General features: G+C 40.0%; 1 protein-coding gene across 2 annotated transcripts in view; it reads right to left on the bottom strand.

The window, feature by feature from the left end:
• Positions 1 to 348: 348 nt before the first annotated feature.
• Positions 349 to 16,142, bottom strand: part of LOC306819734 (protein phosphatase 1 regulatory subunit 29-like) — a 210,394-nt gene continuing 194,600 nt past the window's right edge. For both annotated transcript variants that reach the window (XM_079337256.1, XM_079337257.1), the window contains 4 exons: positions 5,964 to 6,496; positions 4,879 to 5,028; positions 3,112 to 4,106; positions 349 to 2,591 (listed from right to left, as the gene is read on the bottom strand). In XM_079337256.1, the coding sequence (XP_079193382.1) occupies positions 1,049 to 2,591; positions 3,112 to 4,106; positions 4,879 to 5,028; positions 5,964 to 6,167 (2,892 nt within the window). In that variant the 5' untranslated portion in view covers positions 6,168 to 6,496 and the 3' untranslated portion in view covers positions 349 to 1,048. The remainder of the gene's footprint in view (positions 2,592 to 3,111; positions 4,107 to 4,878; positions 5,029 to 5,963; positions 6,497 to 16,142) is intronic.

The following is a 16,142-nucleotide window of genomic DNA, read 5'->3' on the forward strand; positions in this document are numbered from 1 at the left end:
GCCAACTTGCATAACAACCCTAGAGTAATGTCTAAACGTTTCAGCTTATGGAAATGTAAATTCCTAGTTGACCTTATCAAAATAAATATGCTACACCTGTAAATACAAAATGTGTTGGGACACCAAATGCCTGAAGTTTCTGAAAGGTGTATGAGCACATGCCCACAACTCCCTAGGTTGTTGTATATATGCAAGGCATCATCACTAAGCCATCCACTTGGTAGAGAGGAGACTGAGAATAATGGCGACTGAGCCCCAACACTTACTCTCCCACCCACACAAGACCCCTTACACAAGTATGCAGAAATTGTATATGCCCACACACTATTGAACAGTGTGTGTAGTTCCCCCGACCTATTCTTACACTGACTAATTGCTGGGAAGAACCATTAGCTCCATAATGTTCTTTCCTAAAAAGGGAGATACAGGCTATTCCAAAACAAACATTATTTGTCATCCTGCTTCCTGCTATTCTAGCTAAATTATGCTTCTTTCAAAGAGCAGATGTTGGTGGAGCCATGGAATTATTGTTTTTTTTTTTTTCTCTGAATAGTGGATTGATGGGATTAGAGAAATGAGGGACAGAGTTTAAGTCATGAACCAGCTGCTTCAACTTAGATAGCTGAGCTACAATGTGCCAGTAATGAGGTAGAAGACACTTGCTTGTCAACCCCTTTAATTTGCTTATTTGTTGGGATTCAGTGGGTCTAAGGAAGCCTGCCTAGAACCAAAGTGCCCAGTATGAGGTAGTCTGGTAAAAAGTTTGGATATAGTTAATTATATCTTAGTATTGTTATTAAAACAGATAACCCCAGAAACAACCTCCTTAATGAATGTCAACAAATTCTCAGATAACCATTTTATATGCCAGCTGGAGAGAAAATATCTTTAACTCTGGATCCAGCGTGGAGAAGACCCATGTCAATTGACACTTTACAGGCAACCCTGTAATCTGTCTTGCTACATTTACATTTTTCCTCCTTATCAGTCTGCTGTTGGAATCCAACCTCAAAATCTCCCTTCAAGCATTTCATTATGCTTCTTCAGCTCACAGCTTCTGCTGGGCCGAAACACCCTTCCAGTAGTCCAAAATATCGTGAAGGTCCTCATCCTTTGCAAACTGCACCTTCTTACGCAGGGCATGACCTGCTGCAATATAGGAAGCTTCCTCTCTGGGGCTTTTTTTGTAAGGCCGGAATCGCTCCCAGATCCGCAGTGTGCTCTCAGAGGAATACTCTGGACTGGAGGAGTAACCAGAGTTGTAGTTGTGGTGACGAGAAGGTGAAAGCTGGGAGTATGTGGCTGTGGCATCCCTCTTGGTGCGGCCCAGTGGTTTAAGGAATGAAGCTTTTTGGGCTGGTGAAGGTGATTCATTTCCACCCTCATAGTAGAGTGCAGGAAAGGAGTGGCGGTGCTCAGAGCTGTGGTAGTCTGGCTGAACCTCCAAGTGGTGCTGCTGCTGCTGTCCAGGGCCAACCAACCCACCTCCACTTACAGCATTGCAACCCATCCCACCACCATTTACACTAACCCCACCACCATTTATGTTTCCCATCCCATTACCATTGCAGCCCCCTACTCCTCCACTTCCTCCACTTCCAACTCCTCCACCACAACCCACAGGGCTTCCCTTTTCCCCTGGGTACTTGGGAGGATCACCAGCCTTCTCTGGTATATCTACACTGTACACCCTTGTATTCTTGACTGATCCACCAGCAGGGGCACCGCAACGGTTCTTTACTGCAGTATCAGCACTTAGCTGCCTTTGCAGTGGCCGCACTGCATTGGCTGGGGGTGGATCACGGTAAGGAGGTGAGAGGAATCCACCACCACTGATGCCCGGCCGCTCTGACAGGGGCATGACCAGAGGAACTGGAGCCATGGAAGGTGGGTGAGGCTGCTGATGTAGCTGAGGATGTGGCTGAGGATGAGGCTGGGGGTGAGACTTTGGATGCACTTTAGGGGAGGAGGCCATAATCTGATCTCCAAGGTGGCCTGGTGAGAGGGGAAGAAGGTTTCGGGGTAGAGATGCAATACAAGCTGGAGGCTGGGAGCAGGATACAGAGTTGACATTATCAGCTGTGGTTGCAACATTGGCAGAGGCATCCAGCTTCAGGGCATCTATGCAATTGTTAATGATCTGGTTCACCTTGTCCACTTCCTTGGCAATTGTGGAGATCTCTGATGCTGAGCCACGACCATCATCATCCGAATCCTCCCCAGCCTCTGTCCCATTCTCAGCCCCACCTCGCATATCCACAACTACTTGCCCTCCTACCCCTGTGCCTCCAGCTGCCATCCCTTCCCTGCCTTCCACTGCTACTCCTTGTGTCCTTACATCCATGTAGCTGCCCTTGCCACCAATTGCCTCCGAAAAGGCAGTGGCCATTTTTTCCACCTGTGGTAAAGTGGAGAGGCGGGAAGAACTAGTGTTGGCTGAGCCATGGAGCATGCCTGTGCTAGAGGAGGCAGATTGTGGCAACTTGCCTCCTGCTCCTCCTGAATGATGGTGCTGGTGGTGAGCCTGCTCTTGGAGACGCTGCATTGCACTTGGGTCATTGGCTACTGCAGCAGCGGCCTCTGGGCCATACCTGAAAAACAATTGTGTCACTTTAAAACAACCATCCATTTGCATACATAATTTCTTAATATTAATAGGGCAAGTAAATGATTCCATGGAATGCTGTTTAAATGACAGCTCAGACACACATACATTATATAGTGTATATGTACTGTATACACAGTATATAAGCTTTATTCTACCAGTCCCACTGAGGTCAACAATGTCTTTTACATTAAAAGTTGTAAAATTATAGGAGTATAAAACAGGTTTAATTAATTGTTTGTAGCTTGCATAATTGATGCTTATCACGATTTTAATTCAAACAAAATGATTTAGCACATGAAGGGTTGTGCACATCATAAACTGTGACACTCAAAAAATAACAGCAATTGTTATTTGTGTTGTAGTTAAAACATCAATAATGTAGCTACTATCTGTGTCGTATGTCTTTTTTTTTTTTTTTACCATATTTTTGACATGAAAAATTGTAGTATGATGTGAAAGGACTTTCATTTAGACAACATTTGATGTAAAAGAATATCTAGTACCTCATCTCCAAAATTGTTTTCTTCACACTTATAGCCTTCTGCTTCTCTTCTTCGATGCGACGCCGTCTGAGACAGTAATAGACAAATCCAAGCACAATAACCATGCCAAAGAGACATCCCAAAATGGTCATGATGTAGTGGGTAGTTGTCGATGGGTTGTTTCGCGGGTCCTCTGGCCCCATAGCACGTGTGGTAAAGGACACACAGGTGTGGTTGTATCGCTGAGACTTGCTCACAGATGCCACACAGAAGGTATAGTTTGTATGTGGTTTTAGCTTGTCCAGTGTTATTATCTCCTTCTTGTTTTTAAGGGGCATGACATCTGCAACAAAAGTGTGGTTGTACTGTGAGAGGATGTACATCTTACTGTAGGGTCGTGGGATCTGCACTGTTAGAGAAGCAGTGTAGAGGGAGACAGTATGAAGCTTTAGAGAAATCTGATGGCTATAGGTGGGGTCGGGAGTAGACAATATGGTTGGCTGGTGATAGAGACCCTGATCTGGGTTGTCGAATCCCATGCCTGAACCATCCTGATCTGGCGTCTGTGAGGTCATCCCTGGAATTATCACACCATCACGACACATAGTCAAAAGAGCGTAACGGGCATTTCTTCCATGTCCAGGCACTGGGCTTAGGAGTGGAAAACCAGTCATTTCAATAGGGGTTTCGCACTGGAGGCGGTCATAGGTTTTAGTGACATTGTTAAATGCCTCAAGCCAGGTAAGAAAGCTATAGAGATCACAGCCACAATGGAAAGGGTTTCCTGCTAGTTCACACACACCCAGCTTATTGAGAACAGTGAAGGTAGAGGGATCTAGATGGGCCAACTTATTTGAAGATAAGTCAAGGCTGTTGAGGCTGGGGCTCTCCCAGAAGGCATTGTTGGCAATGACCTCAATGAGGTTGTGTTGCAAGAAGAGGCACTGCATTCGACCTAGACCTCTCAACATGCCCTCAGTCAAATTGGTCAGCTTGTTGTAGCCCAGCTGGAGAATCTGAGGGAAAAAATGCAAGTGGCGTTTTAAAACAAAGACGTTAAAAAAAAAAGACTTTTTTAAATTTGGTTGACATGTAATTTTTAAATGTGCACATCCATAATGCTGTAATGGGATGTGTTTTATCAGGATCAAGTCAAATTTCAATAATCAAGTAAGCTTTGGAATTTTTACAAGAGCAATAAACAGATTACGAAAACCTTGATGTAAGGCTTGATGCAGAGAATATCAACAGCTGAAATTATTTTTAAATTATTATTGTGTATCAATAAGTGATGTGAAAACAAATTAACAAATGTGAAAACATTTAATTCCAATTCCGTAAGTAATATACACAGTCATCTATCCAGATGATGTCCATGTGTAGATAAGTTTACAATTCAATCACCATGGTCTCCTGATAAGAATCAATATGCAGCAGATATTCCGATCATGTTTGGACAGGTATGGTCTTATATAACAAGATTTATGTAGATGTTTATACAATGAGAAAAAAAGTTACTAACAACATTAGCACAACATTAAAACAAAAAGTGTGGATCCTGTAATAAGGAGGCACATGTTAAGTGGTATGGAGCTCTATTCTGAAGTTTTAAGGAGAGATCATGTACTTCCTTGCCAAGTCAAAGTTTTTGTATGTGTGAGTTACCTGGCCAAAACATCTGATTCTGATTCTTGTCTGTATATATTTCTAACAGATTGTTCATTTGATATTTTTTAGTAACATTGAGACAACAAATACATAAACAGAGTTGTATCCTGGGATGCTGACCTGTAGGTTGGCTTGTCCAGCAAAGGCCCCATCCTCGATGTAGTTGATTTCATTCTTTGTAAGATTCAGGTCAGTAAGGTTTGTGAAGCGGAACATAGAGGTAAAGAGCACAGCCTTAAGTTTGTTCTCATTCAGCCTCAAGTCCTGAACCTGAGGGAGACAAGAAAGAAAATTGATGACTTTCAGGTTATGCCTTCCACTAAGCAGCCATAAAAAATGACAACTCCTTGCCAAATACAGCCACCAAGAGCATACACCCCCCAAAACAAACTGTTTGCTTTAAATTTTCACATCTGTTTTCAAGCAGCTCCGCATCCCTATGAGATATGGAGCAGACGTAAATGTTGATGCTACGAGTGTTGTGAAGATACATTACCATTACTGTCATGTACATTCTATTTTTAAAATTTTAAAATTTTAATAGTTAACTCATTACTTTTCAGATATCAATTCTAAGTTTCAATTAATCTGCCAGAACAGTGCTTGCTTATTTATCATATATTTATACAAGTTTAAAACATTAAAAGAGAAAGGGACTTGTCATGGATATGAATTGATTTTTACAGCAACCAGTAGCTCTAAATTTAACAACCCATAAGAGTTAGCTAACTCATTTAATCTTATGTAAATTATATTACATTGGGTCCATATAAACAATATTAGCATATGTCCCCAAGTACTAAATGATTAATTGATGTAATTTTGCACAAAAAGAATTCAAACCTAATGGCTACCTTTGTATCAATTATTGGACACGTAATTATTTTGGGAAAATGTGAAATATTCATTTATAACACAAAATGTATAAACTTAAATAAAGTATAGTTTATCAGTTTTACAGCAGGTAGCCTACTACACCAAACAAAATCATCCCAACGATCAGAGGCTCACAGTAACAACAAAAATTATTGTGAGTTAATAGACTATCAGATTAACTTGCAGCCTTGCAAATCTCTGTCACAATTAAGAGCATGTGCTTTTATTTTAAATTATGATAATAGACTGCTGGAAATCATATGGTTTAATAGAGGTGGTTTTGGTGGTAGTAAAAGGCCTACAGTACTAATAGAAAAGTTCATACTGACCGTGCTGTTGATGTGCTGGGGGATTGTCTCGTAGGGTGGCTGGTTCTGACTGCAGATAGCCAGCCAGACGTAGCCTTTATCTCCCTCTATCAGCCAGCAGTCCCCTTTCACCATACTGGGCAGGTAGAGGAGCAACAGAGAAGGGAGCAGCAGGGAGAGAAACAGGGAGGGAGACTGTGAGGAGAAATGGAGTCTGCTGACCATGGTTTTGGATAAAGAGTGTCTGGGTAGCCTCAGTAGAAAGGAGTGAAAGAAAATGAGTTGAAGGGAGGAAGGCAGCAAGCAGCAGTTTCAAATCAGGAGGAGGGTGCAGGTCAGGGGCAAGCAGGCCAAATTTAAGAAGAGAGAGAGGTGAGCGGAGGGGTGTCTTCACTGTGATTAGAGCTGAATTTGCAGCATGGCAGCAGGTCCCGTCCCCATTTTAGGTGTCCCAGGTCAAAGGATTTTGGAGACTGTCGCCCCAGCTGCTATTCATGGCCCCTGACAACAGTACGTCTTGAGGAAATACTCCTTCAAAGAGCAAGGCAGGATGTCTATATAACACACAGAAGGAGGGAGGGAGGGAGGGAGGGAGGGAGGGAGGTGGAGTGGAAATATAAAAGGAAAAGGGGAGAATATTAACATTAGTTATCCTCACAAAATTATTAAGAGTATGCAGCAAAATATAATACATTTCAAATATCCCCACATTATTGCAGTATTCATTTAGTTAATTCTCATTTGCATTCCACTGTGTAAAAAAACAGGTATGAATCTAATACCCATGCCACTCAATCCCTTCAAGGAATGAACCAGAGTAATAAATCCATTAACTGCCATGATTATTTCATTAAGCCTTTAAAAACCCCAACAAAATATATTTAAACTCCTCAAATGACACCAGGCTTTTTATTTTCTGTAATTATTCATGTGCACAAAAATAACAGTCTTGAATTAGAATGACTTGCAGCTCTACTGTTTACACATTACCATATGATGCACCAATGAATATGGAAATTGCCAGGACCTTGAAGGCAATGTTGCTTTTCTTTTGTTCTTTTGTCAATGTCAACAAGGTTCACCAGATTGCGGCCACAACTTCAATATTGCAACTGTGAGGTACATAATGAAACAATAAAAATGTAATAGCTGCCATTTCATATATGGGTGGAAATTGAGAGATGGGCTAAGTGGCAGACAGAGGAGGGCTGTTGTAATTTGCATGTTTTAACAGGATTCCAGTTGACATTTAGCTATTTACCTTTCTCAGGGGGATTTAACGTGGATTAGGTTCTAATCCAGCATAAAGTATTATGTATCTCATCACCACAGCTCTGAGTCTGTTAATTTGTTCCCAAAGTTTTGATTCCCTCCCAGGGGAAAGTTATCTTACCACAAAATGAATGACAGGCGAATTGACTGTAAGTAGAACCAAGTAATAGATGCTTCTTCATCTAAGTCTTGGCAAAGAATCCAAACATTTGTGTGAATTCTGTTTAAATTGATTGCTCACGAGAACACATTTAAGTGAAATAGAACAAAAGGGCCTCACTATTAGATGTGTCGGTCAAGGTATGTTTTTGTTCCAAGTTTTTTTAAACAATGATCATTTCAAGATAGCCTGTAAAACTGGGTACTTGATCGGTTATAGCCCAGAGTGTATGCAGCCAATGTCCAGGCAGCAGAAGCCAGAATCTTGAGTGTGTCCCAACTCTTAGCGAGGTTATCAGGCACTACTATTACCTGACCGTCCCTCGGACTGTGTCGTCCCCACAACCACCACCATCCTCATTTATGCATGACCTGCTCTGACCTGCACCTGGACGGCAAGAAGTGTGGACAACTGGAAGGCGAGGAATACAAAAGAAGAATCTGTGCTGCATCTTAATCCCATCTCCCCTCTACTTTTTTCTTGTAAAAATAGTATGGTCTTTTATTTGCATTCGTGATATTAAATAACAAAGAGGAAGGCCGTTCGCCTACTTTTCGTTTAGTGTCTTGAGATAACATTTGTGATGAATTGGCCCTATACCAATATATGACTGAATGATTGTTTAATTTGATCTTGATGGCCATTTTGTTGTCTCTAAAAAACTAAATCCCACATGTCATAAATTCAAAGTTTTACTCAAAATAGACATGGAGTTGCCTCTTTGTAAGATTTTCAAATCTGTGCTTTATCACAATCAAACTTGTATACCCAAACCCAAATTATTATTCTTACCCCTCTGGACTATAAACGTTTTCAGTATCCAACCAAGACAGTTTTGCGCAAAAAAGAAGAAATAACACATTTTTAGCCAATCTTCTCAGGAGTAATGAAAGCCAACTTTGGATGTTTCTATCATAGCCCTCCTTTATTGACTGTCCTCCTGCTCCTCCTGCTCTGTCTTCTCATCCCCTGTCTGAACCAGCACCCCAGTTAGCCTTTCAGTCACTTCTGGTTTTTTCGCACCACACCCCTTGCAGCTCTCAGTCCTCTCTTCAAATTGTTCCATGAAATTGATATTGACAATTCAATTCCTCCACCACAGGCCTTCAATTTGCCTTTTAACCCAGCACTGTTGTCATCCTGTGTTTGTGTGTGTGAGACAGTGTGTGTGCGTGTGTGTGTGAGAAATAACACCAACTAACAGCTTAATCTCTGTGGGGCAAAAACCAAAGAAACCATTTAAAATGTGATCATTATAAAGTAAAAAAAACATTCATTAATCAGTTATGTGTTCAGCTTTAGATTTTCTCATCTAACTGCTGCATAGTAGATGACATGTGAGAACGTGAACAATCACAGGAAAAAGACGCCTGTAAACTGAATCATTTGTTTAAATATCAATTTAGATATTGATTACAGCACACATTCTGTTTGCCTTTTTTAATCCTGTTTGCTGATCCCTTCTCTTCTTACTCTTTGAAAACAAAGTCTCATGTCATCGCGCATCAATGCGATCCTCCATACGTATCTTTATGGTAATGTACCAACAACGCCTGGAGCATACCTCTGCAATTTAGGCTGGATTTAAAGAATCCTCCCCCGCCCCCAGACTATGTCATGCTAGAGACTGCTCTTAGGTTGTTTTTTCCCTGTCAGGATCTCATATTAGAAGCATATCTGATACCATATGACTGCTAGTCTGACATTTCTTTTAATGTGCTCTGCAAACATGAAAGATGAGTCAGTTACATTTCAAAGCTACATGTTTACTGCCAAGTCCGGACAAAATAACCTTAATCAGCCCAGTATTTGTAATTCATAATGCTATGGTCCTGACTACACTCCTCTTGCTTATCCAATCATCCGTCAGTAATTCTCTTTTTTTTCTATCAATCTTGGTCTGTTTTGATGTATCTCTTAATCTGTCCATCTTTCGTACTCTTTTCGGTCCCTTCTTTTCATCCATCTGCATTGTTTTAAGCCTGCTTATCGTTGCTTCCTTTCAACAAGAAACACAAATGAATATGCCTCATTGCCAAAACACAGCCTGACACCTTTTGTGTGCTATCACATTGACTGTTTTTATCACATTCTTGCGATTGGTTTATTTTGACAGGAAGCCAGCGGAAGATACAACCCAATTTTTCCATTCCTTTTCTTCTCCAAACCACGCTCTCTTTGTGTTTAATTATTACACTGATAACTGCACTTTAATTAAAGCCCTCGGATCTGACAAACAACAATAATGAAGTTGGGTCACAGAAGCAAATAGAAAGTTCCAGAAGTAAGGCCGGGGGGTGCTGAGGTTACCTGACAAGAGAGTTGTTTTGTCATCATTGCAAAATCACAGGATGCAAATGGAACTCAGCGATCTCAGCATGAAAAACAAACAATATTGAAATGATAAATCCATGTACATTTTTTTAAAGCATTCCTTTGTCAAGGTTCTGATGAACGCTTTTATATCCACCACAGAAAACAGAGCAATTTTATGTATTTTTGCTCCCATTTTTTTGCAAGTTAATATAAAAGATCAAAGATGTTTTGATCAAAGTATGTGCACAAAACAGTTTTTTTTAAATGAATTCACAAATGACTTAAAATAATAGATTTCGAGCATGATTAATTATCTTTGTCATCATTAGCATTACTATTATCTAGTTGAACCTTGGGTTTTTCTCATTAAAAGCCCATGTGCTGCAGTTTTATAACTCTTTATAATGGAATTCTTAAGCCTCAATTACCTTTCAAATTATAAAAGAATTAATAATTTTTTGCATTAACAATTAAATCATTGACCTCTTCCTTTCCAAAACACTAGAGAATAATATAAGCTAATATTAGGCAGGTATGTAGAGGTAAAACCCTGGAGCTATGAGGCTGTGTCATTTGTATTTTAATGATGTGCAAAGCTTGAAGAGAAATACGGTATATTTAACTTGTTCACTCACTTCCTATCTCCACTTTTCTATTCTTATCCATATTAACTGGGCTTTGCACCAAATCCAGTCATGACACAGCTCTTTAGGGTCTGACTGGCAGTACAATCTAACACAACTTAAGACTTCATTAAGTTTCCTGGGTGAGTTTAAGATAAAGTAAAGAGATGAGTATTTCAAACAGTGACTATTGGAGTCTAAAGAGGAATTGCAGCATAGCAATATTTTCTGATTTGCAAGGATGGAGGAGCATACCATTACTTAATCCTCCATTAAAAAACATAATTCCCCATTTCCACAATTATTTGAAATTCAATAATGATAGTCAGGGATGTGGCCTTGACCCTTCAAGAGCCCATTTCAGCCGCTCGTAGGTCCCCTCAATGGAGGACATAAGGGGAAAGGAAAACTAGACCGACCTTAATCTCAATCAAGTGCATAAATACAAAAAAACATCAAAAAAAGAGGACAGACATTACCCAATAAAGCAGAGCCCTACTTTTGTTATTTGGCTTGTCATGAAGAGATTAAGATCTCAATGGGCTGATCACCTCCTGTAGATGAGGCACCCTACTCATCTTTATTCTTATTTTTTGGCTGATACTTATTGTTTACTAATATTGTTTCTCTTGATTTGTTCTGTTCTTTGTTTTTTCCACTTTCTTTCTTACTTTTGTCATGTGAAAAGGTGACCCACCTTACTTTCAAATCATTTCTACAAAGATGCAGTTTGCTTACGGTTAAGAGTGTAATGGATGGACAAAACTTTCTATGATTTTAACCCATCAGACAGGGGGGAGAGGGGATGACTACATTGTGTTTCACTGATAGAAAGGCCCAGGGTGCGTTCGAAATGTCCCTCCGATCTACTTTCAATATCCACTTTACCTTAACCCCATGAATTTACCTTAACCCCATGATGTTTTAATGTGTTAGGTGTTTTCGGAAAATGGACTACTAACAGTAACTAGCAGTAACAACTGCAGGATGGCATTATATCATCTCCTTTTGTGAAGTGCATTCAAGTGTTTTCTTTGCTAAAGCAGGTTATAAAATAAGCTTAACCCACCTTTCCTTACATTTTTGAGAATTCAAACAGCTCTTATCATGGCCGCCACTTTAACGCTTCCGGGTCACTTTACTCAGTAAGGAAACTTCCTAAGCAAAAACCTGAGTCTGTCATCACAGCCTTGGTCTTTGTTGCTTTCTCTGTCATTTCCACCGACTCACGGTCTCCTGCTGTAAGGTGCATGTGTGAACATGCAACTCGGGAAGAGTTTAGAAACAGCTAGCCAAGACATGTTCAGTGGTGCATGTGTAAAACAGCATAGTTCCAAGGATTGAGGTGAGAACAAGAAAGCACAGAGCACATTGACCCTTAAGATCAGGTGATGAACCTTTCCACTGAAAGAGAAAAAAAATATAAAGAGAGATAGACAGGAGGATAGAAGAGAACAGACAGAGATGGTACAGATAGAGGAAAGCATTAAGGACCATGACAACAAACATCTTCCATGCTGTCTGTAAACCAGTCAAGCATCACTTAGTGATTCAGAAATCCAGAAGTCGATAGTCATTCATCTGAAAAATCTGTCATTTGTCAACCAGTCAAGCAGCCAACGTCTTAGTTTGTGAGCAAGTCAATCCAGAAGTGCGACAGTCAGCCACTGCAAGCCAGTCGTGTGCTTGGAAAGCCAGTCAAACAGACCGTCAATCATGTAGAAGCATAGCATCCAGTCAGTCAGCTTTTCAGCCAGGTACCGGTGTGGGAAGCATCATGAAAGCACTCAGAATGATGCCTATTAGTGCTATCTGTGTTTCCCAGCCTGTCAACCAGTCTGCCAGCCCGCTATACCTTCAAAGCTACTGCCTTTAGTTCCTTCAAATCCATTTTTCTCTCTTTTCCTTTCAACTTTGCATGAGGCAGCTGCAGTGTTCCTACAAAAACGGTGCATACAGTACGTAACATTCTCTTTTAATGTTTCGTCTGATTTTGCCAGGTTAATTTATTCCATGTCTACAGATAGATGTCGTACCTGCATTGCGTTCATTTTTAATTCTTTTGACAAAATGTTTTTCTTTCTTTCTTTCTTTCTTTCTTTCTTCCCTTTTCTGTAACACATATCTTTTTAAACTGTTTTCTTTAAGATTGCCCAAGTTTAGGGCTCTCTATAATTTGACAGTAAAAAATATCGCTACAACAACAACAAAAAACAGCTGCTGTAAAAATAACCAGAATTATTATTTATATAATATTATATTATAATATTATTATTATATTTTTTTTTTTTTACACATTTACATAACATATCCTTTAAAAAAACTCTGAAATGTTTCAAAAGTTGTGTTACAAAGCACATTGGCGGATTAAACTACAACTACCTTTCTCACTTCCCCACCCACACTCCCTGTCTTGGCTCACTTTTTTCCTGAGCCCTTTCCTGTACATTGGATTCTCTCCAGCTTTGTTTCAAGTGGATCTAACATCTGTTGCTGTCTAGTAGACACAGTCCCAAAGGGGAAAACAGACCAGAGAGGAAGTTTTTTTATTTTTTTTTTACCTTGCTTTAAGCTACTTCCCTTGTTCTGTGAAAGCTGGGTTTAGTTTGTCAACACAAACTTCTAGATAGGAGAAGGAGCATCATGGGAAGGCACAACCTTGGCAATGGGGATGTTGAATTTCAACTGAATAAAAAACAGGCATTAGTGCCTGACATTGTGCTACCATAATTTATTTTGTGTGATAGTTCTTAATGTTAAGACATAATAATGACTCTAAACTCTGCCATGTACAACATCATATGAAGATAAATCTTTTGCATTTAGTGCATGACTCCAAACTAGGCGGCACAATATTTATATTTTGTTGTTTTGTTATAGGCCGTTTCATCTGAGGCAGTTTCGTCTGAGGCCGTTCAGTCTGAGGCCGTTCAGTCTGAGGTCTGACACCCGACGGAGGTTTTCCTGAGAACTGATGCTTTTTCGTCTGAGGTCTGACACCTTCGTCTGAGACCTGAGGATGTCCTAAAATGTATGCCGTACCCTGGATTATTCTCCCTGAAATCGTTTCTTCTGACAAAATAGTCCCAATTTACACATCCGTTCATTTTTGAATTAACAATTAAACATCACTAACTTTTCAATGATATCCAATTTTCTTAATTGACTTCCCCTTTCAAACTTAAACTGCCTCATTAACACCGACACCAGTCACTGGTTTACTCAATTTCTAAGGGCAATTTACAGCATCCACCAGAGACAGACCTTATTCTAAACTCAGCAGTTACAGGGCTGTACTGTAAATACAAACTGAGAAAGCAGTAGGTCAGTATGGGTAATCTCACAATATTTGTACGGATCAAGATACCAGATCTGCATTCCGAGTAAGAAAAAGAGAAACACATGGCAGCAGGATTTCTGGCTGATTGATCCATTTTAATCCGATGCATTAGATGTGTTTGGACTTGTTAGATTACCATGTTTGTAGTGAGAGTCTGTAACAGTCACACAGCTGTATTTCTGCACGAGACTCAATCATGCTTTGTTGCATTTTCACAAAATGAACCGAGAGACAAGCCCAATGCCATTTTTTTACCATTACTGAAGAGTGATTCAATGAGTTAGTAAGAAACGTTTATTTATAGAGCACCTTTCACAGATAAAGATCACAAAATGATTTACAACAATAAAAGGCGAGTAGAGAACATACTGAAGGCATTGTCAGTCTCATCGTATCAGACTCTTCCCTTCATACATTGTATTCCTACACAAATGCATAGCAATGCACAGTAAACCCTAGCAATGCCCTTGTTCATCGAGGTCTAATACAGTTGGCAAGGAACCCTTTAAAGATTTTGAGAGAAAACATACCTTCGGGTAACAGTGATGTAAACCCATCTTCTGCAATATAAAGAGTGTGTCTGTTATGGCTGTCCAGCATTTAGGATGAAAGGTGGTATAGTGGATAGACTAACACACTCTGCTTGAAGTGATAAGTTTCCAACATGGGCTCCGGGCCCTCCCTTAGGGGGATATGTGGCTTTCTGTGTTCAAAGTTGAATTTTATTTTGGCAAGATCATACGAAAGGTGTTTTGGTGAGAACAAGCATGCAAAGGCCTATTCTGTTGGTATTTTTTCTACATTGAAATTGATGATTGTTTTCTACAGCAGTGCGAAGCACCAAACATGCAAGAACCACTCACACAAATTCATCAAGAGAGTAAAATAAATGGTGAGGGGAAAGAATGTCGCAACATGTTGGTCAAGTCAAGGCAAAAATAAATTAAAGCCACGCAATGCCAATATACAATACAATATTGTCCGTTAAATTCTGTCAATATTGTATCGTCATTTAAAATGTTCTGGTTTCTTAATCAGCCTTTTTACTGTAGCACATGCATTTGAAGAAGGGTAAGGGTTAGCAGGCCTCTCCTCTGGTTTCTCCTCTTGTGAATTCTGTCCTTGCAAGTGAATGATTTAAATCCAAATGAGTTACCAGGTCCACAAAGCCTTCATTATTCTCAGTTTCTGTGCTTGTTTTGAAATACCATGTGCCCCTGTGTATGTGCTTGTACTCAATGGCTATACCTTTGTGTCTTAATTACTTTAACAACTCATACAGAAGCTCTCCCCTGTAAAAGTAGCAGCCCTTGATAGGAGCAGCACTCCCTTACCTATAGGGAGGCAGCGAGATGTACTGTATATACTGGTATTTATATGGAGAGATGTTTAATCTAAGGGAAGGGCGATAGTAAGTGAAGGTAGGAAAAAAGGACTGCAGTGTAGGAAGGTTTCATTTTCCAGTTTTAATTCCCCATCTCTGTCTCTTTCAAGTTTGACCTTTGCATGGACGTGAGAGAAAAGGATGATGGAAGATGAAACCTTTATTTTTGTTCTGGTAAGTTGAAAACACCAAGCATGGATTGCCTCTTTAAATCCAGCACAAAAAAGGACATTTCTCAGAAAGTACCACAACAATATGTTAAGATCATCAGCTTAGCCCTTATGAATTGGTATTGTTTTTGGTATTCTTTATCTTTTACAGTAAAGATAAGACAATTATTATTCAAATAACTTACAGCAGATCAATTTAAACTTGAAGAGTAGCAACTAAATTTAATATTTAAAAGAAAGCAAAACAGGCAATATCTCTTAATGACAGGTGTCATTTTGCTTCTTGGTATTCTCTTCCATTTACGTCTGTAGTGTAAATGAATGACATGAGTCCAGCTGTCTAAAAGTTTACTCCACCGTCTTCTGTCTACATACTGTGAGTACAGTATTCTGCCATCTGTACACTAGGTTTGATCTGTCAGCCAAACCATCAACAAACCAGCAGCAAGCCAGTGGAACTGAGCATTCTCTATCAACCGTCACAAATCATGTCATCCAGGGACAGACCAATCAGAATGATGGCTTTGCTCTGTCATACATTAACAGATTATTATAAAAAACTTGAAATCAAATCAGACGGCACATGCACCACCAGATACACACTTTAACTCTGTCACACACACACACAGACACACACACACACACACACCTACACACACCTACACACACACACACACACATACACACACACACAGAGAAGAGAAGAGAAACAGGAATGTGTAGATATACCGGGAGATGTGAGGAAACGATCGGGTGCATTTTGGTCATCATCAGTCACTGTAATTGCTTTTAAACAGACTTAGGTGTTTTGCCTTGTCCTGCTAAATGTGTGGCAAAGACAAATGCAAACACATCATTCCTCACAAGACTGCATCTGTCGCAGATGAATTACGAGGAGAGAAGAAAGACTGTGGCCTTACGAAGAGGAGAGTGGG

This window comes from Symphodus melops, assembly GCF_947650265.1.
Source record: "Symphodus melops genome assembly, chromosome: 2".
In the NCBI taxonomy this organism is placed as follows: domain Eukaryota; kingdom Metazoa; phylum Chordata; class Actinopteri; order Labriformes; family Labridae; genus Symphodus; species Symphodus melops.